Raw genomic sequence first — 24,974 nt, 5'->3', positions numbered from 1 at the left:
ATAAAATAAAAGTGTCTACCTCCAACTAAAAAAATATATATATTAAGAAAAAGTATTATCTATTGTTAGTGTCCCCATGGGAAAAGGAGGCTCAAGGGATACACTGCTAGGTTGAGCTGCTATTCACTGAGCACCCCCATCTGGGGCCAGGCATCGGCCTAGGTGTTTTCGTATTGTGAATCTCATGCAACAAGGATCGAGATCACAAACATAGGAAGCAGCAGTGAGGGCAGGAGTGGACCTGTCGACTCTGCAGGATTATAACCTACAAAGAAGGAAGGACAGAAGGAATCTGGTGGAAGCCAGCCAACCTGCAGCAAGGAGAGCAACTTTGCAGAGGGACGAGCTGGGTTGGTAGGAATGTGTGACTGTCATGCAAGCGAGTCCCTCCAAAGAGCAGAAACGTGGCCCCCATGAGAATGTGTGGGCCCAACTCAAAAGAAGATGCCTTAATGGGCAAGGCTGAGGCCCATCCAAAATGGGGAGGTGCTGAGGGAGATGCCCAGCGGGCACCGCAGAGCAAAGCCTCCCACTAATTGGGTCCACAGGACAAAGACTATCCTCTGTGGTAGTAATTGGGACCATTCTGCAAAGGAAATAATTTTAAGGAGGAGAAGGCTTGATCCCCCAGCGGAAGCTCTCAGGGGGAGTAGATGAGCCAGAAAGAATGCTCCTGAAGGGGATGCGTTTATCGCATGTAATGACAATGTAAATAACGATGGCCTCTCAGCTGAGGTTTCCCGTGCACCCATTCTGCCATCATGGCGGAGGTCTGTGCTTCCACTTGAGATTGTAGAGAGAAGTCTCAGTTGGGAGAGCTGGGCAGGTTTCCTGAGAAATCACTGAGATAACTGGGTGTGTTCAAAACAAAGCAGTCCTTAGTGGGAATGGGTGGGCTGGAGAAGAGGCCCTGTCACTGGGGGTGGTGGTGGTAGGGGGTTGGGTGATTTGGCCACAAAAGTCTTGGTGGAGGCAGGGAGTCTGGTGCCCAGCCCACTGGGTGGGATGGGGTGGGCCATTTCAGAAAGCCTGGGTGGGAGCTCGGTGGACCCAAGGACTCGGAGGAGCCTGAAGAGGATGGCTGAGTGTGAGAAGCTGCTGCAGCCTTGATGAGAGGGCCCAGTGTCGCTCTGGGGAGTGTTCGGGTGGAAGGAGCTTTTCAAAAGGAGAAAAACTTCTGTGAGATTCTCTGGATTCCTTTCAAAAGGCTGAGACAAAAATCTCAGAGCCTGGTCCCTGGAAGGAGCTTCCAAGGCAAAGGTGGGACCTAGGGGACAGAACTAAACCCTCTGAGGAGAACTCACTGCATTACCCAAGGCGGGACTCTCAGGGACAGGAGCTGGGTTGTCCCAAAGGAGACACTTCAGTGAGAACACATGTGATCTCAAACAAAGGGCCACCATTTAGAACATTAATAGCGAGGATGCCTAACATTTTGGAACCATGATATATGTCTTAATCATTATGAAAAGTTCTAGATGAACATGAGCCTCCTGGGAGTGTGAAAGGAGTGAGTTAAGTCCGATAGAGCCTAGTAAGAGTAGCTCATGAGGGATGGAAAAGGAAGCCTCACCCTGGAAACCCTGAGCGTCCAACTAAGGCTTTTGGAGGAAGAGGGAGGCGTTGGACTTCTTCCAAGGACAGCCGAAGGACCACAGGGAGCTGGGCCTGTTTGACAGAACTAGCCTCAGTGGGGACAGATGGCTCTTCCATAAAGCTGGGTCTTCCCATGAAAGGAAAGCCTGGGGAGGGGGCAATGCCCAGAGCTTGTTTACAAGGCACGACTCCACAGGGATGAGGGAGGGGTACACTAGAATGCCAGCTTATCAGGCTGGGAGAATTGTCTGGGCCTGTCACAGCCTGGAGGCCTCAGTGGAAGTACCTGGGCTCCTGGCACCAGAGACAACCTAGTCTGTGAGGTGGGGTCTCTCAGACAAAAAGCCTTAATGGAAGCTGAGCTCCATTCTCAGGGCAGCAGGTGACCTGAGCCACGTGTGGCTCCACAGGTGTCATGATACGTGGGCAGGTGTGGAGGAAGCAGTGGACTTGTAACTCAGGGGAACTCAGGGCAAATTCTGAAGGTGAAATCGGGGTCTTGTCCCAGGTGGAGGCTCCCCACTGGACTGGCCTCTCCTGGTGCAGTGTTAAGTCTCCAAATGCAAACTCCGGCCCTCCCTCCCGCTGTCCTCCCCACAGGGAAGATCCTCAGAGGAGGGCGGGTGCCTCTGATGTGTGATGCTCAGTGGAAGCAGCAGGCATGTCACAGAGGGAAATGCTGGCCCAGAGTGTTGGCCTGTTGTCCTGAAGCCTGAGGGACAGTTGGATTCCTTGTGCAGAGCAGGTTCTGCAGGACTCTCTCCAAAGAAAGGGGAAGTCTGGGGTTGGGGGGGGGAATCATCTGAGTCAGGGGCTAGGACCCTGGGGAGTGGTAGGTCTCTTCTGGGGGTGGGAGGAGTCAGTGGAGAGTCTGAGGTTGCCATCCAAGGACAATCTTTACAAAGACAAGTGGGCTTACACACTGGGCCAAGCAAGAGTCACTGTCCTATCACAATGGACTCAGTAGGTGGACTGTGGCCATTTCAGGGTGAAGACATGGAGTGAGCCCAGAGCAACTGTCCTATAAGAATGGTGGTGTTTCCACAGATCTATTTATCAGAGAGGATAGGCCTTCGGGAGAGAGCTCCAGGGTTAGATTGTGTCTCCTTCATATTCAGATATGAAATCTTAACCCTTAACACCTCAGAATGTAATTTATTGGGAGAAAGGACCTTCACCTATCTTATCTACATTAGTCTTTAGGGTAGACCTTGATACAGCTGATGTACTTATAAAAAGGGGAAATTTCAGCAACCTCTGTACTATTTTCCATAATGGCTCTAATTTACATTTCCACTAAAGGCAGAAGGGCTCCTTTTGCTCCAAGTCTTCCCCAACAGCAGAAAAATGATAACTGTTTAAGGTGATGGATATGCGAACAGCTCTGATTTGATCGGACACAATGCATACATGTATGGAAACACCATATCACACCTCCTAAATGTGTATGATTATTAGGTGTCAATCGAGAAAAGAGAGGGGCTTAGAGATAGACACATCTGGAGAACACCACGAGCAGATGAAGCCAGAGACCAGAGAGCCAAGCAACTCCAAAGATGAAGATGCTGCAAACCACCCAGAGCTAGGGAGACACCTGGACCAGGTCCTGCCTCAGAGCCCAGGAAGTACCAGCGCTGCCAACACCATGATCTTGGACTCCCTGAGCCAGGGTTGCCAGACAACAAGTTGCTGTGGCTCAGGCCACTGGGTTTGTGGTCCTCTGTGATGGCCACCCTAGCAAAATAAGTCACAGGGGAGGCATTGGTGGGAGGTGCTGTGTCTATCCTAGCAAGGAGCACTGACCTGGTACTTGGGACCAGGTCTCTCCCGTGACAGACCACTGTGAGATACTGTGGCCATCTAACACATCACGACCCACTGAAGAGGCTGCCCCCTCCACTTGATGGGCAACTCTGTGACAAGCCCACACATTGCTTCCCTGAGGGAGGCAGACTCATTACTACCAGCACTGTTTGCCGAGGCCCAGCTCTTAACTGAGGCCCTCCCGCCAAGGGCCCTGCCCCAGGTGACAAGTCTATTCACACTCCCTGAAGCTTCCTGTCCCAGCCAGACATGCACACTGAGGAGCATTTCCTGTATAATCAACCCAGCTGCAGCCACCTGGTAGGACACCCTTTAAGGCCAACCCTGGGTAAGAAGCCCAGTCCTTGTTCAGTACCCGTCTCTGACAAGGGAAAAGCTACGTCTCAGAAAACTACAAACAGCATGGTGCTCTTTATACAGAAAACATGGCTGAAAACTTTGTGGAACATTCCTTATTCTTCCTGGTCACATATAACATAGGCCTGTTGAAGTACAGAAAAATATCTGAGAAGTTCACATCAAAAGAACAGTGGTTGTTTCTGGAGAATAAACCTGGGTTTAGAGGTTGTAGACAGACTGCTAGCTTTCAGCCAGAATGTTCCCTACTCCCCTCTCTCTCTCTCTTCTTTTTCTAACCAGTTGACTATGTTGGTGGATTGTTTGTGTGATTAAAAATTAACTTGAAAAAAAGAAATTCACAAAACAGCATTTATAGTATGATTCTATTTTACTAAAATAGATTCTATCTTACTAAAGATATAGTAAGAGAGCTACAACAGGAGAATAGGGAAACATGCATTATACTGCTAAAAGCTGGTATCTCTGCATAGGGTAGTAATGGATGGGATTTAAAAAGAATTCTGACTATGATGTGTGGTATAGCATGAATATTTGTGTCACCTCCAAATTCACAATAAAACTTAATTCCCAGTGTGAAGGTATTTGGAGGTGGGGTCTTTGAAAGTCTCCCCTCATGAATAGGATCAGTGCCCTGATAAAGGAGGCCTCAGAGATATCCTTTCCCCCCTCTGCCAAGTGGTCACAGCTAGAAGGCACTGCCTACCACCCAGAAAGTAGGCCCTCATCAAACATAGAATTTTCCAGCACTTTGATCTTGGCCTCTCCACCTCTAGAACTGTGAGAAATAAATTTCTATTTGTAAGCGCCCCCAGTCTGTGATATTTTGTTATAGCAGCTTGTGCTGACTAACACAATGTGCTCACAAAAACCCCTATAATGTTTTCATTTTTTAAAAAGCATGTACTGGCATTGGGAAAAATACTAAAAATATGAAAAAATATCAGTGGAAGAATCTGGGAAGAGTTTAGAATAAATGATTCAGTCAGTTTTAGTAGGAAAGCATTCAAGCAAGAAGTTGGGCCTACTATGTGATGGGCCATCTGTCACTTATGGATATGGGGATTGTGCCCAACAGCTGCATAGGTTGGGCACAATCCCCATAGCCATAAGTGACAGATGGCCCATCACATAGGGGAAACCCGAATTGGATTGGGAAGGGGCCTTTCCAGGAAAAGTGTACCAGCAGCAGTGAGGCCTGCTGTAGGGTTTTGCCTTAGGAAGCTGAGCCCCATGAGCATGGTTGGGCCTCACACAGGAAAACCCATCTCATTGTTCCAGGGGGTGCTACTTGGGTTGTTATTAGAATCCTCCAACCTGACATAGGAAGAGCTTTGTTGGCAGTTATGGGGCCTGATTTACAGGGAAGGACCCTGAGGTTATAGTTTAGCTTCTCAGGCCTGAGAGGAAGTGGCTGTCTGAATGGTCAGGGATTCAAAAAGCAATTTGCCCAGGGAAAGCTGTTGGGTCTAGACATTTGTGGAACCTCAGAGGGCATGTGGGGCCTGCCACTCTGGAAAGGTGGCAGTACTTAAGCTGTCAAAGGGGAGATCCTAAGGGCCAGGGGACGTGCCTCTAGAGGACAGCCTCTGCACAGGCCTACTGCCCCACCCCAACCCACCCCTCCTGGGGTTCTCTCTCCCCCATAGGGAGGGCTGGGAAGATGGGTGGCTTGGGGCAGGAGATGAAGGTGGACACAGGAGCTCACAGGGCACTCCTGACCTTACCCTGATACTCCAGCTTGAATCCGGGCCGGTTCTGGGAGTGGTCGCTGTGGAAATACACAGTGGTCTCATGGGAGGTGGAGAGCAGGGTGCTGGGGAGCTCGCTGCCGCTGAACCTGCCCATCATGCGGCTGGTCTCGTAGGGGCCGTTCCGGATTTCTATGAAGTCATGGTTGGGCTCCGTGGAGAAATTCAGGAACTGGATGTGAGCTCCTGGGAGCACAATAGAGGCAGATAAAGCCACGGGCCATGCAGTCCTGCTTCAAGTGTGCCCCCAGGAAAGCATCCCCAGCTGAGCCCCCACCAGGGGAGTTCCCACCACTGACTTCCCACCAGTCATGGCAGCCAGGATGTGCTTTTTGAGTTGCTGGTTCAGTTCCTTCTCTTGCCTTTAGGTTGGACCTCCCCCCAAAACCTGTTATTCATTCTAAAGTGAAGGCATCGAACATTTCAGAGCTCCACTCTGAGTCTATCTGACTTCCCTGAATGCGCAGTTCAAGATCATCCCTTGATTTAAGTGACAAGTCTAATATCAATATAAAGATAGCCTCACTAAAATAAACTCTTTACTTAAAAATAACAACCCCATACTTACTCAAAAGGCATGACCTTTAAAACTGGTATTTTCTATTTCTAGTATTTTCTAGAACCTTTCACATGACTCAGAAACACAAGGCTTAGAAGTCTACATTGTCCCGTCTGTTCCATTAAGAAGCCAAATGAAGTTCACACTTTTGGGGATCTTAGTGGGTTAATCAAGATCTCTTAGCAACCTGACAGGTGAAATGAATCTAATTAAGTCCCTAGTTTACATATTTATATGTGCTTTGGAGAATGGGAGGTAGGAACATGAATATCTGTTTACTGTTAAGATTTTTCAAAATTGGATTACTTTGAAAAAAATGTTACTGGGCTGAGGCTGTGGCTCAGCCGTAGCGTACTTGACTGGCATTTGTGAGGCACTGGGTTAGTTTCTCAGCACCACATAGAAAGAAAGGAAAGAAAGAAAGAAAGAAAGAAAGGAAGGAAGGAAGGAAGGAAGGAAGGAAGGAAGGAAGGAAGGAAGGAAGGAGGAAAGAAGGAAAGGAAAGAAGGAAGGAAGGAAAGAAAGAAACAAAGAAAGAAGGAAAGAAAGAAAGAAGGAAGGAAAGAAAGAGAAAGAAAGAAAGAAAGGTAGGTCTATCAACAACTAAAAAAAATATATTTTTTAAAAGTGTTACTGAAGAACTCTCTTTACTGAGCATAGGAAAATACCCACAATATATTGTCAATTGTGAAAATCAGATTTCAAATTAGCATGTAGAATCCAATTCTAATTTTCTTGGGTGAAAAAACCTAGAAGAATATTCATTCATTCTCCCACAATATTTTCTGAACATCTGCCCTGCAGTAGGACTGTGCTTGGCATTCTAAAGGATGAACAAGATCAGAGAGTCTTCAAGAGCATTATATTTTAATGGTGGGGACTAAAGCTGTTACCGATTATCTCTGCATGATAGGATTACAGACTGATTCTGATTTTTCAAATTTGCTCATCTGTACTTTCTAATTTTCTTAGAATGAACACATCTATGTAATTGAATTGCTTTTGCAACTGATTATGTGAAGAATAAAATAAAGATTTGACATATAATGTTGAGGACCCTTCACTTCCTGCCCTGTCCCATCCCCCCTCCTTTCTTCCACAGAAGAATTTGGAAGATATCCTTCCAGTTTAGCTGTAGATGCTTAAATATATGTGTGGGTTTACTGTATTTTAAACATTTACATAAATGATATTATGTTGTACATACAGTTTTAAAAAGTTATTTATTACTCAATACTGTGCTTTCCAAGGTCAATCTGTGTTAATATACAAAAATACAATGCATTCATTTTAACTACATATTAAGCAAGTCTATCTTATGATTACCCAAACACACAACTCACCCTCCTTCTAATGAAACTGTAGACTGTTTCCAAGTTACAGTTTTGTGATGAGCATCTCTACCCATTGCCAGTGGAGCCTGTGTCTTCCATTCCACCCACTGGGCACCTTTCCATGTTGGAGAGCACTGTCCCTGTGTGCCCATAAAGGGCTCTTTAAGGAGCTGTTGGAAAGAGCTGGGCTGTGTCCGCCATCTAGTGGTAGCATTGTATAAATGCAGAGGCTCTTTATCCACCTGCAGGGGAGGGGGGACCTTGGCCTGTGTGACCCAGCCCAAAGCAGCTTTGCTCCCTACAGGTAAGCACCCAGGATTTAGAGACAGAGCGTCTGTGTGGATGAACATAGGCCTCACAGGGAACAGGCACCCGTTTAACCTCGTTTGCCTCTGCATGTGGCCCTCTCCCTGCCCTCTATCAGCCTATGTTCCTCTGCTCCAAGCCTGAATGTAGAGCTATGGGGGCTCCCAGATCGTCTTTGCTCAACCCCTCAAAAAACTGGGGTCTCCCAGGGCTGCCAAGGTGTCATCACTTTGCACCCAGTTTCCTTCAGAAGATGGTGCTACCTAGAAGACTCCAGACTTAGGAAGGTCATCAACCTCTCCCTTCCCTTCCAGGTGGCTTTAAAGAAGCCCAGTGAGACCTAGTTGTCTAATCAGAAGGCACACTCCTGGCTGAATAAAAGACAAAGTGAGCAATCTTCATTTCTGAGGCTCCTAGACTGGGAGGTTGCAGCCTGTCCAGAATAATTCCCTTGGGGCATTCTTTCCTAAGAGCAGAGCAATTGATGATTTGGGTGAGATGACCCCAGTGTACAGCCCATCAATTTCCTGTCAGTGCACAGCCTTTATCCCTTCAACAGGGGATATCTGGGGTCAAATTATATTCCTGTGCATGATGCATGAATCGCCAGCAGTTAAATTTCATACCCAGATTAATGTCCTCCACACCCAGCAACCTGTTATGCCTGGTATATAGTCCATGTCCCCTCCCCCTACTGCCCTCACAATCTCCAGGCCAGCTAGAATGTGCCTAAGAAGAATGCAAACTCGATTTCATATTGACCTTGGCTCAATTTAATTAGGATGATAAATCGGATAGGAGAATTAAAAGCACAACTTGAGGCCCAGTCTTGGTAGAATAGATTTCTTCTTCTTCTTTTTTTTTAAACTGTCCTTAGGTAACTTCTCATTCCACATCTCTGTATTTTAGTTCACTACTCAAATGATAATGATGGAAATCTCTAAGATTCCTTCCCCCTTGCACTTTCATCTCTGTCATTCTTTATTTTATTTTTTATTTTTAGGTGGACACAATATGTTTATTTTATTTTTATGTGGTGCTGAGGATTGAACCCAGTGCCCCACGAATGACAGGCGAGCGCACTACCGCTTGAGCCACATCCCTAGCCCTCATCTCTGTTTTCTTAATGCATCCTCAAGATTGATGCAAGAGGTCACTGAGGGGGATTAGAGAAGCATAGCACTGATCAGATGTGTCCGAGGTTGTGCTGCGATGGCTGCAGACCACTGTTTTAACCCAGGGGCCTGGGCCAGAGGCGCCGCCTTCCCTAGGAGGCTGTGGAGACTCACCAAAGCCCACAGGCAGTGCTATCTTCCAGGAGCAATCCATGTTGCTAGGGTAGTTGCCTGGAAAGCCAGGGCTCAGGATCACCCCCTCCAACTCTTCCACTGCTCCTCCGCACTGCGCTGTGAGAGGGACATGAGACAGGGTGTTAGGACAACGTCAAGGAGACAGCAGTGACATACCAATGTCTGGCAGCTTTTACAGCAGCTACTTCAAACCTTTCTAGAGTTATAAGCCCCTTTGAGAATCCATAGGAATCTCCCCCAACAGCTGCACACCTGGGCAAAACTGAGTCTGTAAATTCAGGAAGTAAAGCACACTCTAGGGTAAATAGGAGTCCACATACCCAAGTGATGGCTCTTGACCTTGAGATCAAGATCACAGATCAGTGCCCTTATAAACAAGGCAGGCAGGAAAAATGACAGGGGTCCACTCCAAGAGAAGTCTGACCATGTCTCACACTATCACCCAACTCTCCCTCTCCTCATTTCATAGCCCAATTGACTCTTCCAAGACTGCAGAAAAACGAGGAAGGGAAGGGAAGGGATCGCTATGCATCCTGTCCCCACTCTGTGCCAGGCTTTTTCCAAGGGGCAAACCTCCTGGGATTTTTCATTTGCGGGCCAGAGGTTTCCAAAAGTCATGACAGCTTTGAATGAGAGAGGTTACAAAATCATCAGTCCAAAACTGCACTTGGAACAAATCCAGAACATCAAATTATTTTTTTTTCCTGACTTGAACTTGAACTCAACAATATACACTAAAGGATGGAATTGAATGGATGGAAAAATCTGGGCTCTCTTACCAATACAGAGCGGAGGCGGGTAGTTCCATCTCCTCACCGTCCCAGGCATACAGGAGATGTGGGCGTGACCCTGGAGGAATTAGAAACAGGGATGTGCAGACTGTCCCCAGGGGCACAATTGTATGAACAACCAAGAACAGGGGCCTCGTGTTAAGGAACAAGATATACGAAGACACAAAGGTCCACTGTGGGACTTCAGGTAAAGCAGAGGGAGAGTGATTTTGGGGGAAGGCCAATTATTAACAACCATTACCGAAGAATTCTCATTACTAAAGGTTTCCTTGCGAGATTCCTTTAATTACTAAATTCCCTCATGGCCTTAAAAGGAAAATTAAATTTTGTTAAGGTCCAATCAAACCCAGCTTTGCAGGAACATGTTCTAGGCTGGCTTGCACTGAATTGTTAAAGTTAGCAAAATCTGTCTTCTGCATGAACAGCTCTGGGACAGGATAATGTCCTCATGGGAACAGGTCCTCATGGGAATCAGGGCGGCTCCCTGCTCTTTGATGACAGCACCTCTGCTGAGGCAAAGCTGGCCAATCGCAACTCAGGGGACACCTGTCCTGCCTTGGGGTGTCGAGAGGAGGTACCTGGAGGGCATAGCCCGGCTCACACTGGAAAGAGACCACATCGTTCACCAAGTAGCGCTCGCCAGTCTTCACTCCATTACTGGGCACAGCAGGTTCTGGACAGCTGCTCAAGCCCACCGCTGGACAAGACAGAGGCAGACAGAGAGGAGAAAGGAAAAGCCAGCAGGTCAAGGGGGACAATAGGTTCAGGGCTTTCCTGGCAGCAGGGAGGGTGAGGCGGGGGCTCACCTGTGTTTTCTTTGGCTTTAGGCCAGTGCCTCCCACCCTTTACACCTCATAGTGCACAGGCCAAATGTCCCAGGTGCAGGAGGCTATCATCCTGGAGACTCAAGCTGCCCTGCCTGCCCACTGTGGGCCAGGGAGCTCTGGGTCCTGGTTGTAGACCCCCAAGCCTCTGTGGGGGAGCCTCTCCCATGTCTCCTCTGCTGCCTGCTCCCAACCTCCCAACTACTCTCCCTCCTCCTTGCCCTAACACAGTTCCTTTGGGCTGAGATGCTGGAGCGGGCCAGATGCCTGGCTTATCCCTGATGGTCCAATAGCCGGATCTTAGAATGTCCTGGGAGAAGTTTGCCAGCAGATAAGACTCTCCTCTGCTTTATTTCTCCTGTTGTTTTTGAGGTCGGTCTGGCTTCTTCTTGGGAGAAGTACTGGCGGCTCTTCACATTTGGCCTTCCCTGGTCAGTGCTGGCCCTCACTCACTGCCTGACCCCATAACAGCCGCCGGCTCATCCTCTGCCCCAAGCTGCTGACCCAGTCCACCTGCCCTCATAGGCAACTGACATTGCTTTAGATCTCTCCTTGAATCATGGGCCTTCCTTGCTTAGAGGCCTGAAGTGGGTCCCTGGGGCCTATCAAACCAAGCCCAGGCTTCTCATCCTAGGCCTCTGGCACCTTTGCAATCCTGGCCAGGTAGGTCCTTTCTCTAAATCACCTGCACAGGCTCTCAAATTCTCCTTTGCTCTCCCTCTTGGCTTTTCAACTTCAACCTCTGCTCATTTAGTCCTCACCATATGCCCTGTATTGTACCCGGGGCTTAGCGGGGGCACCTGTCCTTGTCCTCCTGCTCCTGCACCATCGTCCCCTTAGGAGCAACACTCACTGAGCAAGGGCCAGGAGTGAGGCCAGGTTGGGAAGTCACATGCCTCCTGAATCCCCTCGAGGCAGGCCTTAGCCCCCATTTCACAGAGGAGAACCCTGGCCAAGAGAGGCCCGGCCTGTGCCCTGGAGCCACAGAGCTGGGATTCACATGGAGCCCAGTCTGCCAAGAGGAGGCCCAGCCCCAGCCAGCTGCCCTACTGCCTGCTCTGACCCCTCCTTTTCTCATCCCCCCCCCCCAGGCCTCCAACTCATCCTCAGCCTGCTGAGTCCCTTTCTGGCTGAAGCACAGCACCCAGAAGGGCAAGGCTCCTGCTGGGGGGCTTTGTGCTTCTCCTGTGCCCCACAGAAGCCTATCTGCAGGTAGAGGCACTTCAGACGCACAGAATAAATTCCGGTGTATTGGTGGACAGAACATGGAGTGCCCTTCTCCAGGAACTAGGAGGCAAAGGTGTGACTGTGTGCTGGGTGCTCTGTTTGCTCTAAACTACGCTTCTGCACCCAGGGAGGCAGAACGGGGCGGGGGCACTAACTGAGCAGCCTCTGCCCTCCTGGTGGCTCCCTGGAGAGATACAGGCTCCCAGGGTGTCTAGTGCCTTCAGGGAGCCAGGTGTCCATGGAAAAGGAACAGAGAAGGACTGGTCAGCCAAAGCCACCAACCACCAGCCCCCTCTTCTTTTGTAGCCCTCTTCTTCTGATGAGCCCTCATGCTATATTCAGAAGTGACACTAATAATATATTTTGTTTCTTTTGAGGACAATTTACATATAGCGAAATGCATGAACTATACATGTACATAGTCAAGTGTGATTGTCATGGTGGTAAATATACCTGCCCCTGTACCCCCCAAACCCCCATCAAACTTACAGAGCTGCTCTCCCTCCAGAAGGCCCCTCCCACCCTTCCCAGGCAGCTCCTGTCCTACTTGTTCTTTGAAGATGTGAAGCCTCTTTGGGCCTGTGTCCAAAACCTCAGCAAAAGAGACAAAAGACCCCAAGGACAAGGATTAAAACCATCTCCCAGCTGAGCCGAAGGACTTCACCTTGGCTGTTCAGGTCTCTTTATCAACAATGCACCTCACTATTTAGTGGGGGTGGTCACAGCTTAGGGACTTGAGGCCTATTCCTGGGAAGATAGTGGTGGCTGGAAGGAGAAGGGGGCAGAGAGCGGAGGAGAGAGAGAACAAAAGAGCATGGTGGGGGGAAGGGCACCAGGCTGGAGAGAGGAAAAGCAGGAGGAGTGAAAAGTCCCTTCTCACGCCGAGCAGCTTGGTTTTAATCCGTGCTTACAACAAAGGAAAAATTATTTTTTTATCCTATGTAATTTATTACTTTTGAAAGTGTATTGTTCCAACTTCCATTTCAATTAAATAAAAATTAAACATGAGTCATGGAGGAGATGTGACTCTACGGCACCCCTCACCATTTGTGTCTGCAATAGCAGCTCATTCTCCATCTTCTGCACCCTCTTTATAGAGTATCAACAAAACATGACAGGGTCTTGGCTTCCAGGAATTCCAGACTCCAAATGTCCCTCATGAGAGGACAGTGCATGGGAAATGCCACCTGGAGAAAACAGCCGGTTCCCCAGACAGAGAAAAGCAAGAAGGGACAGGTGTTTTCTAGAATGAGGCAACTGAATGACAAGCAGACTTAGGGAGGAAGTGATCTTTAAAAGAAAGAACCAGCCAATAGTTTTAGGGAACATTTAAGGACTCAAAAGAGATAATAAAGAACCAAAATTGGAGGGAACAGAGAAGGGAGGATAAAGGGAATAATGTGAATTACTCAACAACCCAGGCTATTTCAGTCCCCCCGCTGAGTGAAGCCTTTCCTGTGTGGGGGGAGGAAGGTCTCAGGGGTCTCTGTCCTGTCCTCCATCCTTCGGGGTCTTGGCTTATGCTGTGCCTTTCCCATCAGGTGCACACTTCAGTCCTTTAGGGGTGGGGCATCCGGGGATCCCACTGGCCCTCCCTCCACCACCTGGATAGAGTTCATTTTTCCAGAAGAGCCAGATGGGCATCTGCGTAACAGCCAGCGCTCACCCCATCAGGCCTCTAGTGCCACTAGAGCCTTCCATCTGAGGGGCCCATGTTGACACAGAGAGTGGTGCCAACCATGCTTCCCACATTTCCTGCTTCTCATTCCACACCTAGCTCAGGCGTCCCCTTCTGCAGGGCCTTACTTGGCTAGCTCCCTTCCTTTGTATTTCTTGAGCATATCAGGCTGCACTAAAATAACTGTTTCCACATCTCTCCCTCCCCTACACTCTGAAGGCAGGAACCATCTCTTATTTTTGTTCCCTAACCCAGGGCTTGGTGCATTTTCTGGTACTCAGTGTTTCTTCATGACATTCACCTTCCCACCTGCCCAGAAGAAGTGTTGGTTCTCTCCTTTGAGCCACTGCTCTGCTGTCTAGAGATATCCCTGTGAGTTCCGGTAATGCTGTGATGTTCTTCTCTAGGTATCTGCCTCTGAATGGCTGACTTGGAAGGGACTAACCCTTCCTGATCCTACCCAATCCTAGCACAAACCAGCAGAGCACCTGGCACATAGTAAATGCTCAATGATTATTTGCTGCCACCTACCTGGTCTTTCCTGTACCCAGTGGGGAAAGGAGTCAGGTGAGCAGTCCCAGGATAAATGCAATCTCCCCACAAACTCTTTATGCCCCCCAGCTCTTTTTGTTTAGAGTTTTAATCGTGACCACTTAAGGAAGTGGAAAGTCAGGATATAGGGGTTTGAGCCCAGAGGGAAAAATCTTGTACGAGAGGAGTGAAGTTTCTAATGAGAGAAGAAACTTTGAAGACAATTGGATCATAGAACCAAGGATCAGAGAGGCCAGTTTGAAGGACTGGAGGAGGAGAGCACCTCCACATTCTCATATCCCAATTTATATACTTGGGCTGAGGCCAATGACCAACCCTCTTTCCAATTCCTGATTTGGACTCAAAGGAAGCTCACAGGTTGGACACTCCTGGTGAGTCCTGGCTCTCCTATGCTCATTGGCTGTGCAGACTTGGGGAGGTTCCAGACCCTCTCTGAGCCTTAGCTTCCTCACCTAGGTAAGGCTTGAGTGGGATGGAGAATGTACAGCCCTAATAGAACCCCTGCTCGTGGAGGGAACCCAATAATGTCTGTTCCCACCCTGACCCCCCAGCCAGCCAAGATCCCGCTTTCTCACTTTTGTACTCCAAGTGGAAGCCAGCAGCAGACACACTGATGTCTGAGTAGAAGTGAAGGTACAGTTGGTTGGAGGTGCTGTTCAGAAGGGCAGGCATGGTGGTCCCTGGGTAGGGAAACCAAGGATCATTTAGGCATAGCCTCCCAGGCCCCCCCCCCCAGCTCCTCCCTGTTCCTCTCGATTCTGCTGCCTATTGACAGGCAGCTCTCAAGGTCCCGCTTAGAGTGCCAGGTCTTCAATGGCCACGAGAGGGGAGACTCCACACCATTCCCCTCAAGATGAGCAGCGCTGTGGTCATGCACCAGCTAAGTGGGTCCCCACCCAGCCACCTTCAAAATGACTCTGCTATGTGAACTTGTCTGGGCAACCCAGCAGTGCAGACAGTTTATCTGGGATCACATGATTCCTTTTCATATCTCAAAAGCATGGCATTCTGGACCTAGCAGATTCGGTTAATTGCCCTGGCCATTGGGCAATTAAAAATACACACCACCTGCAGGCAGAAGTCCATCACTGGAATGGAGACTGGTGTGGCCACTTTGGAAAACAATTTGGTAGTTTCTTAGCAGGTTAAATTGAGTTTCCATATGGCCCAGCAATTCCATTTCTAGGTATCTATCCAAGAGAACTGACAATACATGCTCACACAAAGACTTGTGCATGAAGTGTTCTCACTGGCGTTATTCATAGTGGCCCCAAATTGGAAACAAACCAAGTGTCCATCAACAAATGCACAGGTGGACAGCCATGCAATGAAGTGCTGATGCACCACTACTTGGTGAACCTCAGAAACACCGTGCCAAGTGGCAGAAGCCAGACACAGAGGCCACAGAGTGTGTGATTCTGTTTATGTGAAATGCCTAGAACAGGAAAATCCAGAGATTGAAAGATTAGTGGTTTCCAGAGGCTGGGTGTGTGTGTGTTGGGGAGGGGTAGGGAATGAGTACAAATGGTTTCCTTTTGGAATGATAAGCATATTCTGGAATTAGATAGTTGGGGAACCCTGTGAATATACAGAAAAACCACAGCACTGTATACTTTGAAATGGTGAAATTTATGGTTTGTCAGCATCAGATTTTAAAGATGATGATATTTATTATGATCTCCAAATTGAAGCCTCAGAAGCTCTGGCTTACCTGAGAAACTCCCCAGCATGGTGACGGTGTTATCTGCACCGTCAAATACTTCCAGGGAGTCCCAGTTCTGCTCCGTGACAAAACTGATAACTTGAATCTGGGAAGGCAGAGGGATTGACTTGTTGGTTAGGCAGCCGGAGTCCCTCCCTCCCTCCGCTCTCCTCCTCGCCCATAGTTGATTTATGGAGTGCCTGCTGGGGGCTGGACACTTGTGAGGCCCTCCCCACCAAGGCAAGATGCAGCCCCTCCCCTGGGCTCTTGCCCAGTGGGGAAGACAGATGTGAAGTGAAAGATCACCAGGCAGTGGGCTTCTCTGCAAGGTGGAGAACGGGGAAAAGAGATTCCAGGAATTGGGAAGGCCTGAGTCCGACCGGCCCTTCTCATCTCTGGAATATTCCTTGGGCTTCCCCACTCTCCTGGCTCCCTGGCATCAGACATGCTACAGCAATGAGCCAGTCGTGTAACTCCAATCCCAGCCTGTGGCCTCTCTCTTGGTTTGGTGGGCTCTGGATCCTCTTCCAGGCCTCCACCCCAGTTCTGGGCCTCCCTCCACTTGGCTGTCATCCTGGGCACCAGTGACACCCCCATTTTGGCTCCCTGGGTTCTCCACACTTTACCTGCGCTTGGCACTTGCTCATTCCCCTCAGCAAGGTCTCCCCTTCTACCCTCCACAGTCTAAGAAAAGCATCCTTCAAGCCCAAGAAGCCCCCCATCTTTACATTCTGGTTCTAGGTCCACTTCCTTCTCTGAGCCTGCTCTGCTGGCCTGAGCCAAGGCTCACCTCTTCTCCTTTCTGAGTTATCTGACTCCCTCCTTATGCCCCATGTGAGCTGCTTTGTCCTTTCATGTGTGGTCACACCTCCACACCTGGACTGCACCTCTTTAGCTGAAGGGGCAGGGACACAGTTGGGGATCCTCCTCTTGGCTCAAGGCTGGGTCACATCTAGCACCTGTGTGCAGCGACCTGCCCAGGGCTCCTACCTGGATGCCGGCACCTTCAGGGACCATGATCTTCCACACACAGTTGAGGCTGTTGAGGTAGGGCTCTGGGAAGCCGGGTGACAGGATGGTGCCCTTGCGCTCCGTCAGATTGCCTCCACACGGCACTGGGAGGAGACACAGCTCTGGTCAGCGGCCTCTTGCACTTGTCCTTGTGGCTCCTTGGGGGCCTCCCAGACAGACTCCTCCCTTAGGATCCCAGCCTCAGCTTCTGACTCAGACTCTTCTGGCCTCTCCTTTTGACCCCGAGTTCTGCCTTCTTTTTCTGTTCTTGGCCTCCTCCATGACTATTCCCCAGGGTCTTGGACCCCGGCTCCTCCCTTCACAAGCCTCCCTCACCCAGCTCCTCCTCGCTGTCTTCACTCCTGGCCCGCAGGACCAGTGAGTGCTGTGGCCCGAATGGGTCGCCTACTTAAGGTACATATTGGGAAGGGCTGCTTTGTGATTTAGGGCATCTGTGGGGACCGACTGCCTCTCCAGGGAGAGAGGACTCCTGGCAGCCCCATCCTGGTTGCCCAAGTACTCACCCACGCAGGTTGGTGCTGAGACGTTCCACTGAGCCAAGGCCCCGGGCACAGGGAGGCACTCGATTTCTGGGGACCCCTGCAGGGCATAGCCGGAATTGCATTCGAAGCGGACGATGGCTCCCACTGAGAAGTCACTACCCAGCCTCTTGCCATAGCGGGGTTCTGGCACAGAGCTGCACTGTGTGGCACTGGTTCGGGGCACCGCTGCAAGGGGCAGGGGACAAGGGCACTGAGGGGAAGGTCTCATTCCTTTAGAAAGTGGCTGATGGATGCACACACAATGGGACTTTGATAGACACTCTGGATGGGACCCTGGGAGGCCATGGGCAGTTTCCCTTAGGGGAAGGGTAGGTTCTCTCTCTAGCATGAGGTGCATTTTCTGAATATAGTTGGACACAAAATGTTGTAGCCCAGTTTCTGGGAAACCATGGAGGTGGGGTGGGGGTGGGGAACAAGGGAAGGAACCCTGCAGGCAAACATCAGGCCAAGAGCTGCTCTTTGCTTCCCAAGGATGCCCCTTGCTGATTAGGGTCCTGCATTCCTTAGCGGGGAGAATGGCCCTTCCTCCTTCACTGTCAGCCTGCTTTTGGCTTCTCTTCCTCGGATGCCTTAAGACCCTCTCTAGGGCTGCTCTCCAAGACCTGTTCACAATGGCAGATTGCGGAACTCTTTAACCCAGGCTCTAGAGATGGCACCTGTGTGGCAGGATTACCCCTATGCAGGAAAATGCATCTTATCCTGGACAGAGTTAAATACATAGGGCCAAGTTAGAACCTGGGCCCTAGGAAAGTGTATGTTCTCCTGGACAAGAGGAGGCTGGGGCCATAGGTAAAAGCTGGGGTGCTCTAAGACACTGCCTTTCTGGACAAAGAAGGGAATGGACATCGATTGCCTGGTACCAGCTAAGCCATGAACTCTTTTCGTCCTGTCAGTGAGGAACTTGTACTACCCTTGTTCTATAAACGAGCAAACTTGGGCTCCAAGGCGTCCAGTAGCTGACACCACCTCACCTCAGAGCTTGTGTACCCCATTCCTTACTGTGCCTTGCAAACAAAACCAAGCTCCATGAGAGACAGAGTCCAGGTAAAGAGGCCGGGCTGGTGTCCCCCATCCATCTGGACTGTCCCAGATAGTGGGCAGGAGTGAAACAGTGAGGAATTGGGAAGGAGTTAGCCTCCTGGGTCTAATTTTCTTCCTCATCCCACAGAGTTTGGTCCAAGAAATGTGTACTTTGGGTAAAGGTTCAGTGTATGAATTTCAGCTGAGTGTCAGGGAATTGCCTCACGAAAGAATAATTGTCCCCCAGATATACTGAGAAAGAGGTCAGATGAGGGTTTGAAGGTTCCTGTTTCTAGGATCACAGTCATGGGGAAGCTGAGATGCCTCTGAACCTCCAGCGTCCATGTCATACCTACCTTGGTAAACAAAGTGGAAGCCCCTGGCTGGTGCTTGGCCTTTGGCACTGAACTTAATGAGAACTTGATTGGAGGTGGCCAATGGTAGAGACTCTCCTGCAGAGATAAGGGGTGAGGAAGGGAGGAAGACTGTGAGCCTAGCAGCCGGCTCAGCAGAGAAAATCCCAGCCAGGGAGCAGGGGCTGCCCACATCCCACACAGCAGTTTGCTCCACAGTCCAGGCCTTCTTGGAATAAAACCTCACATGTTCAGTGTACCTTACAGTTACAAGTTCACCCATGGACTTACCTTGACCTGTGGTCATTGGGAGTTGGCATGGCAGAGTTCAGGACCCTGACTTAACAGAGCAAGACAAGGGGGTTCAGAAAGATTACATGTCCTGCCCAGAAAGGAGAAAGTGGCTGAAGATGTGTTGACCCACAAGGATGGACAGAATGGTCATTACCAAGCTGATGGGCAGTGTACTTGGAAAACTGACATCCATCTGATTAAACAAACAAACAAACAAAAAGACAAAACAAAACAAGGCACTGGCTAGGAAGGAGGGTGACATGATCACCTGAGAGCAGCTGGCCTTTCCCAGACCTCCTATGAAATTATGGATAAGCAGAGCAATAATGTAATTTATTGCTCATCCTAGGACACTTTTGAGAGTAAAATGTCATGCTATTAATAATTATGCCAGGACATCCAAGTGAAAGCTAAAATGGTCTCGGGCAAATCAGGAGGTATTGTCACAACACACTCACTGGGGACATCTACATGGGCAGGGGAGGCTGGAGAAGGTGGGCAGCCTTGGCTGCAGAAGAAAAAGGTCTAGTCCTGTTTGGTGTGGTGCAGATGCACAAGAGGAAGGACAGCACCAACTGCTCTGCAGCCATGAAGCACAGTCCTGCTTCTCATCACCTTCCTGTGGGAGGACTTTCCCAGGGAGACACGGTGAGTGATATGGCCACTGCTACATGCTTCTCCTGTGCAATCTTATGGGTCCTTGAAAGTGGATGCAGAAGGGAAGTAGGGATCAGAAAGGACCATGCTGGAATTCAGACCTGCCAAGAAGACATTGGGAGCCACTGGGAGGTCCACCAGTGCTTCCAGAAAGCCCACATGATGCTACTGGTCACAGTGAACAGATGACCTTTTGCACAGTACACTTAAATTTACACATAACCCAGAGTGCTGGCCCTCTCTAGCTCCTCCTGGCAACAGAGGTGGGCAGAGAACACTCTGCTGTCCTCCCACTGTTTAGTTTGACAGATGTGGGTTAGGACCCCAGGGATGGCTCACACAGCCTGAGACTTCAGTCCAGAATGCATGCAGACCTCCTTCTCTACAGAGCAACATCACCTGACACAAGAAAAGATTTAGAGAGAAGACCACTCTAAGAAGTCAAAGCAAATATTTTTATGTCAAGTACAACAAAGGACAGCAAAAAATCTCAGAAGATTCTTGGTCACGGTTGTCACAAGTTTAACTGGAACATCACATCTGTGAAGTCAGAGGAGGAGGACGTGCCAAAGGAAGGATCTGAGATGAAGGCCATGAAGGGGCAGGAATGCTCATACACAGCTTCTGGACCCTGCAGAGATCAAACAGTGGAGATGAAACATGGGAATTTCTTCCAGGATCCACAGAAAAAGGATGAAGGTTATCAGAACAATAAGAGAAATGACAAGTGACACAGATGATGGATGTGAAAAACCCAATAGACGTATGTCAGGAGTTCCAGAGAGAGAAGGTGGAGGAATCAAAGGAGAAGAAATAATATACGAAGGAATATACCTTTTCTACGACTCAAGGTTTAGACTGCACCAACTTGCCAAGAGCCAGATCTGAGCAGTGAATAGAGATGCCCCTTTACACAGTGGGCTGTGTGATTTTTAAAGGAAAAAAATATATAAAAATCATAGGGATAGAAAAGCATCGGTTATTTACAAGGACAAGGAATCAGGTTGGAACACAATTTGTCTGTAATATTAAATGTTGGAATAAAGTGGAATAGTTGCTGCAGTTTTGAAAGATAAAGGGTGTGAACCATAATTTGATTTGCAATTGAGTTGTCATTTATATGATATGTCAAAAGAAAGGCATTCTCATACATGCAAGGTGACAGGAAGTACTGCAGTTAGGAGCCCTACTGGAAAAAAGGAGCTAAAAAGGGAAATGAAGGATAGCAATGATAAATACTGCCAGGAAAGTATGGGCAACCCCAAATAATCACTGTTCATAAGGCAGCAAAACTGAGTACAGATGCCAAAACTTGTCCGTGGGGAAGAGATTCATGATTTTAAAATAATTGCTAAGAACAATTAAAAGACCAACAAAAAATGGGAAATTAGAGATGGGCCAGGTCTGAATGGAAAGAAGGTATAGCAAAGTCAACACAAAACAAGTAAAACCAGAGAGGACAAGCCGTTGACAGACATCAAGCCGCACGTTTTACCTGCAAAGTAAGTAAATAATCTTCCTCTTAGAAAGTCTACAGTGGAACCAATGTAGATGCACTTCAACAGATGAATGAATAAAGAAATTGTGGCACATATACATAATGGAATATTACTCGGCATTAAAAGAGAATAAAATTATGGTATTTGCAGCTTAATGGATGGAGTTGGAGAATATCAGGCTAAACGAAGTAAGCCAATCCCAAGAAACCAAAGGCTGAATGTTCTGATAAATGGATGCTGATCCATAATGGGTGTGTGCTGGGGGTGGGAGAGGAAGAACTTTGCGCAATGGGGAGGGAGGGAGGGAAGAGTGCATGGGGGCAGGAAAGATGGTGGAATGAGATGGACATTATTACCCTAGGTACATATATGACTGCACATATGGTGGGACTCTACATCATGTACAACCAGAGAAATGAAAAGTTGTGCTCCATTTGTGTTCAATGAATCAAAATGCATTCTACTGTCATGTGTAACTAATTAGAAAATTTTTTTTTAAAAGAAGCTTTCAGGGGAAATGAGGAAAGAGAGATAAGGCAGATAGGGATACAAAGGGTACAAAAATTGTTAAAAGACATATGTAGACCAAGAAATATCAGAATTGTGGGAGGTGTTTTAATGCAAGATTCTCCATAATTGCTGTATCCAATAGAAAACAAAGTGAAGATGTTCAGTAATGCTCCATAAGCTTTTTTCTTAGCCCCAATACACTATGGACAGTTCACCCCCATCAGTACCGGTGGGGCTCATTATCAGTGTTTCTCCAAGGGAGGAATAAAACTCTCTGAGTATATCAATAGTGATAGGTCTAATCCTTCCATCCTTCCTTCCTTCCTTTCATTTCTATTAGTCCTACACACCTATAACTATACCTGTATCTGTATCCATATTTGCATCCAAAGCTTCTAAATACATACCTACCTATCTCTCATTACCTATAGACCACATACCTAATCTTAGGTTTTTATCTCTACAGCTATACTTATATCAGTCAATCAATTGATCAATACTGAAAAGATATCCCATCTTGAGGGGTCCTGATTTATACTCTTGGCTGAGTGCATAATTGTGGGATGGTGGCATTGAGGAGTCATTTGGTGCAGAATCTCTGATAAATGGATATGAAAAACAAAATTGAGTAAGACTGATCCAATAGCTTTCAAGGCCCTTTCACTCCTGCTAATAACCCTAGGGGTAAGACTTCTGCTATCTGCCTTTTTCACTTGAGGAAACTGAGAGTCAGAGAGGTCAGGTACTGTGCTCATGCACTTAGCAAGCAAGGCCAATAGCTCGGACGAGTCCGGTTGGTGTGACTGCAGAGTCCAAGATGGCCCCTGCTATTGTGTGGCCTCTCCATTCTACAGAGAACATACATTCTTCTCAGATCCTTTGGGGGTTTAAAATCAAAATGTCCTTGGCTACTGAAAGATCTCATTTACTCTCCAAAGTAGAAGTGGCACAGGCCACATTCTGTAACCATGTGGCAAGAAAAATAGAAATTAACAACAAAAGTGTAACAATAACAAGATCCAAAGTCTTGCATGGAAAAGAAGAGACATTCTTAGTCAATCCTTGGGCAAAAGCAATATTGTGGGCTACTTAGAAAGTAATGATAATGAAAGTAGCACATATTAAGATGTGTGGCCTGAAACTGATTATTCTGCTGTAAATGTACTCTTTCTTACATGGGGGGGGGAACCCCAATTCAAGAAGTTGAACAAGAAGAACAAAATAATTTGAAGAGGCAAAAGAGAAGAGAAATTATGAAATTAATTAGAGGTTAATTAGAAAATAACAATAAACTGTGTTGAAAATTTGACAAATTGGAGCAAGAAAAAAATTTAAAAACCAACTAACCAACCAACTACAACAACAAAAAACACAAAACCTCGCCTACAGTTGAGAAAAAGGGGAACTATGAATACAGCATTCAGCATACAGGGTCAGGGGATATGAGCAGCAAACAAAGTAAATGAAGGATAGTAAACATTATCCTAGTATATTATATGAATTATGTTGCTAAATTTAAAAGAAATTATGAAACAAATTTTTTTGGTAAAAAAAAAATTTACCACTGAAATCAAAGTAATATGCTTGAATAGATCAGTGATCATGGAAGGAAACAGAGAAAGAAAAGAAAAAACACAGAAAAGAGGGAAGCAAAATGAGGTAAATTTATTTGCAAATCACATTGCTTCTTGCTTAATGGCCAAGAATTAGTTGACAATGGTAGCACTATTTTGGAAGATTCAAAATGAATATACCAAAAATATGCCTGTCTTGGAATTTAGTAACAAAGACCAGTTAGAAAACACAATGAGGCGGGAAAAAGATCCATTTGTGGGAGCAACACAAAGGGCCACAAAACATCTCAATGAAGTCTCTAGGAATAAAGTTAACAACAACAAAAAATGAATATTGCTTAAATAAAAATCAGGGCTGGGGTTGTGGCTCAGCTGTAGAGCACTTGCTTAGCATGTGCGAGGTCCTGGGTTCAATCCTAAGCACCACATAAAAATAAAATAAAGATATTGTGTCCATTTACAACCAAAAAATAAAATAGTTTAAAAAATTTAAATAAAAATCACTGCACCTTCCCCTAAATTACAAAAGATAAATGAATGGTGAGATAGACCACGTTCCTGGATGGATAGAAGTGTTCACCTAAAGATGTGGGTTCTCTCTAGTTTAATCTATGTTTTATGAAATTCCAGTCAAATTCTTGATGCAATTTTTTAAGTTGATGAAATAGTTCTAAATTTTATTCGGAAACAAAAAAGTAAGCAAGAAGAGTCAATAAAAAAATTCAAAACAAAGAATGACCATGGGGATTGATAAGAGCATGTATTTAAAATGGTTATAACATTAAACACTACGATAGTATCGGTAAAAGTGTTACAATAACTAAAAGTGATATAAGAATAAACACTGGAGGAAAAGTCTAGGAACAGACCCTTCACTTCATAGAAATTTAATATATGTAAATCTGGCATTTTTAAAATTCTGCTAGGACAACTGATTAACTATAACTGGTTAGATCCTCTGTATCAAATAATAAATCAAAATAAATTCCAAGGGTATTAAGGCAGAACAATGAAACTAAAAAGAAGCAAAAGAAAACACAGAGGAATATTTATTTGATCAGCATAAAAGCAAAGGAGAAAACTATAAAAGGAAACATTGATAGATTTGATATCATGGGAAATTTCCATTTTCTGACATTAAAACACCCCGAAGAAAATTAAATGGCAAATGACAAACTGGAGGGGAAGGCATTTTATAGCATATAATCTAGACAAAAGGTTTTATCGTATATAATGTATATCGCTTATAATTATATGGAGCTCTTACTCAATAAATAAGAAAAACAAGTGTTAATGGAAAAATCGACACAAATTTGCAAACAGAAAATACGTAGGCGAATAAACACACTATAAAAAGGTTACCACCTAACCAGTAATAAAAAACGGTGAATTAGAAAATGAGATACTGTTTTTGCTTTGCAAACTGATGATGCTTTGGGTGTCTTAATTGCCTGGTTTCATGAGAATAACACCCTCTTATTCACAGTTGGTGAACAAGGTAGAAAGGTCTTTTAAAAAAATTTTTTTTTGTTGTAATTGGACACAATATCTTTATTTTATTTATTTGTATGTGGTGCTGAGGATTGAATTCAGTGCCTCGCTGTGCTAGGTGAGTGCTCTACTGCTGAGTCATAACCCAAGTGCACCCCCCCCCAAAGATCTTTCCACAGGGGTGTTTGACG

General features: G+C 47.0%; 1 protein-coding gene across 1 annotated transcript in view; it reads right to left on the bottom strand.

Moving 5' to 3' along the window:
* CSMD2 (CUB and Sushi multiple domains 2) overlaps positions 1–24,974 on the bottom strand; it is a gene marked incomplete at both ends in the record, with an annotated part of 546,906 nt that overhangs the window by 79,960 nt on the left and 441,972 nt on the right. Inside the window, 9 exon segments of the mRNA XM_081308594.1 lie at positions 5,505–5,714; positions 9,017–9,133; positions 9,817–9,886; positions 10,407–10,525; positions 14,685–14,789; positions 15,821–15,917; positions 16,802–16,926; positions 17,347–17,550; positions 18,762–18,857. Coding sequence (XP_081164720.1) covers positions 5,505–5,714; positions 9,017–9,133; positions 9,817–9,886; positions 10,407–10,525; positions 14,685–14,789; positions 15,821–15,917; positions 16,802–16,926; positions 17,347–17,550; positions 18,762–18,857 — 1,143 coding nt within the window.

This window comes from Spermophilus citellus, assembly GCF_964194105.1.
Source record: "Spermophilus citellus genome assembly, chromosome: 9".
Classification (NCBI taxonomy): domain Eukaryota; kingdom Metazoa; phylum Chordata; class Mammalia; order Rodentia; family Sciuridae; genus Spermophilus; species Spermophilus citellus.
The sequence above is the reverse complement of the archived record's forward strand: the minus strand, read 5'-3'. Positions and strand labels throughout refer to the sequence as shown.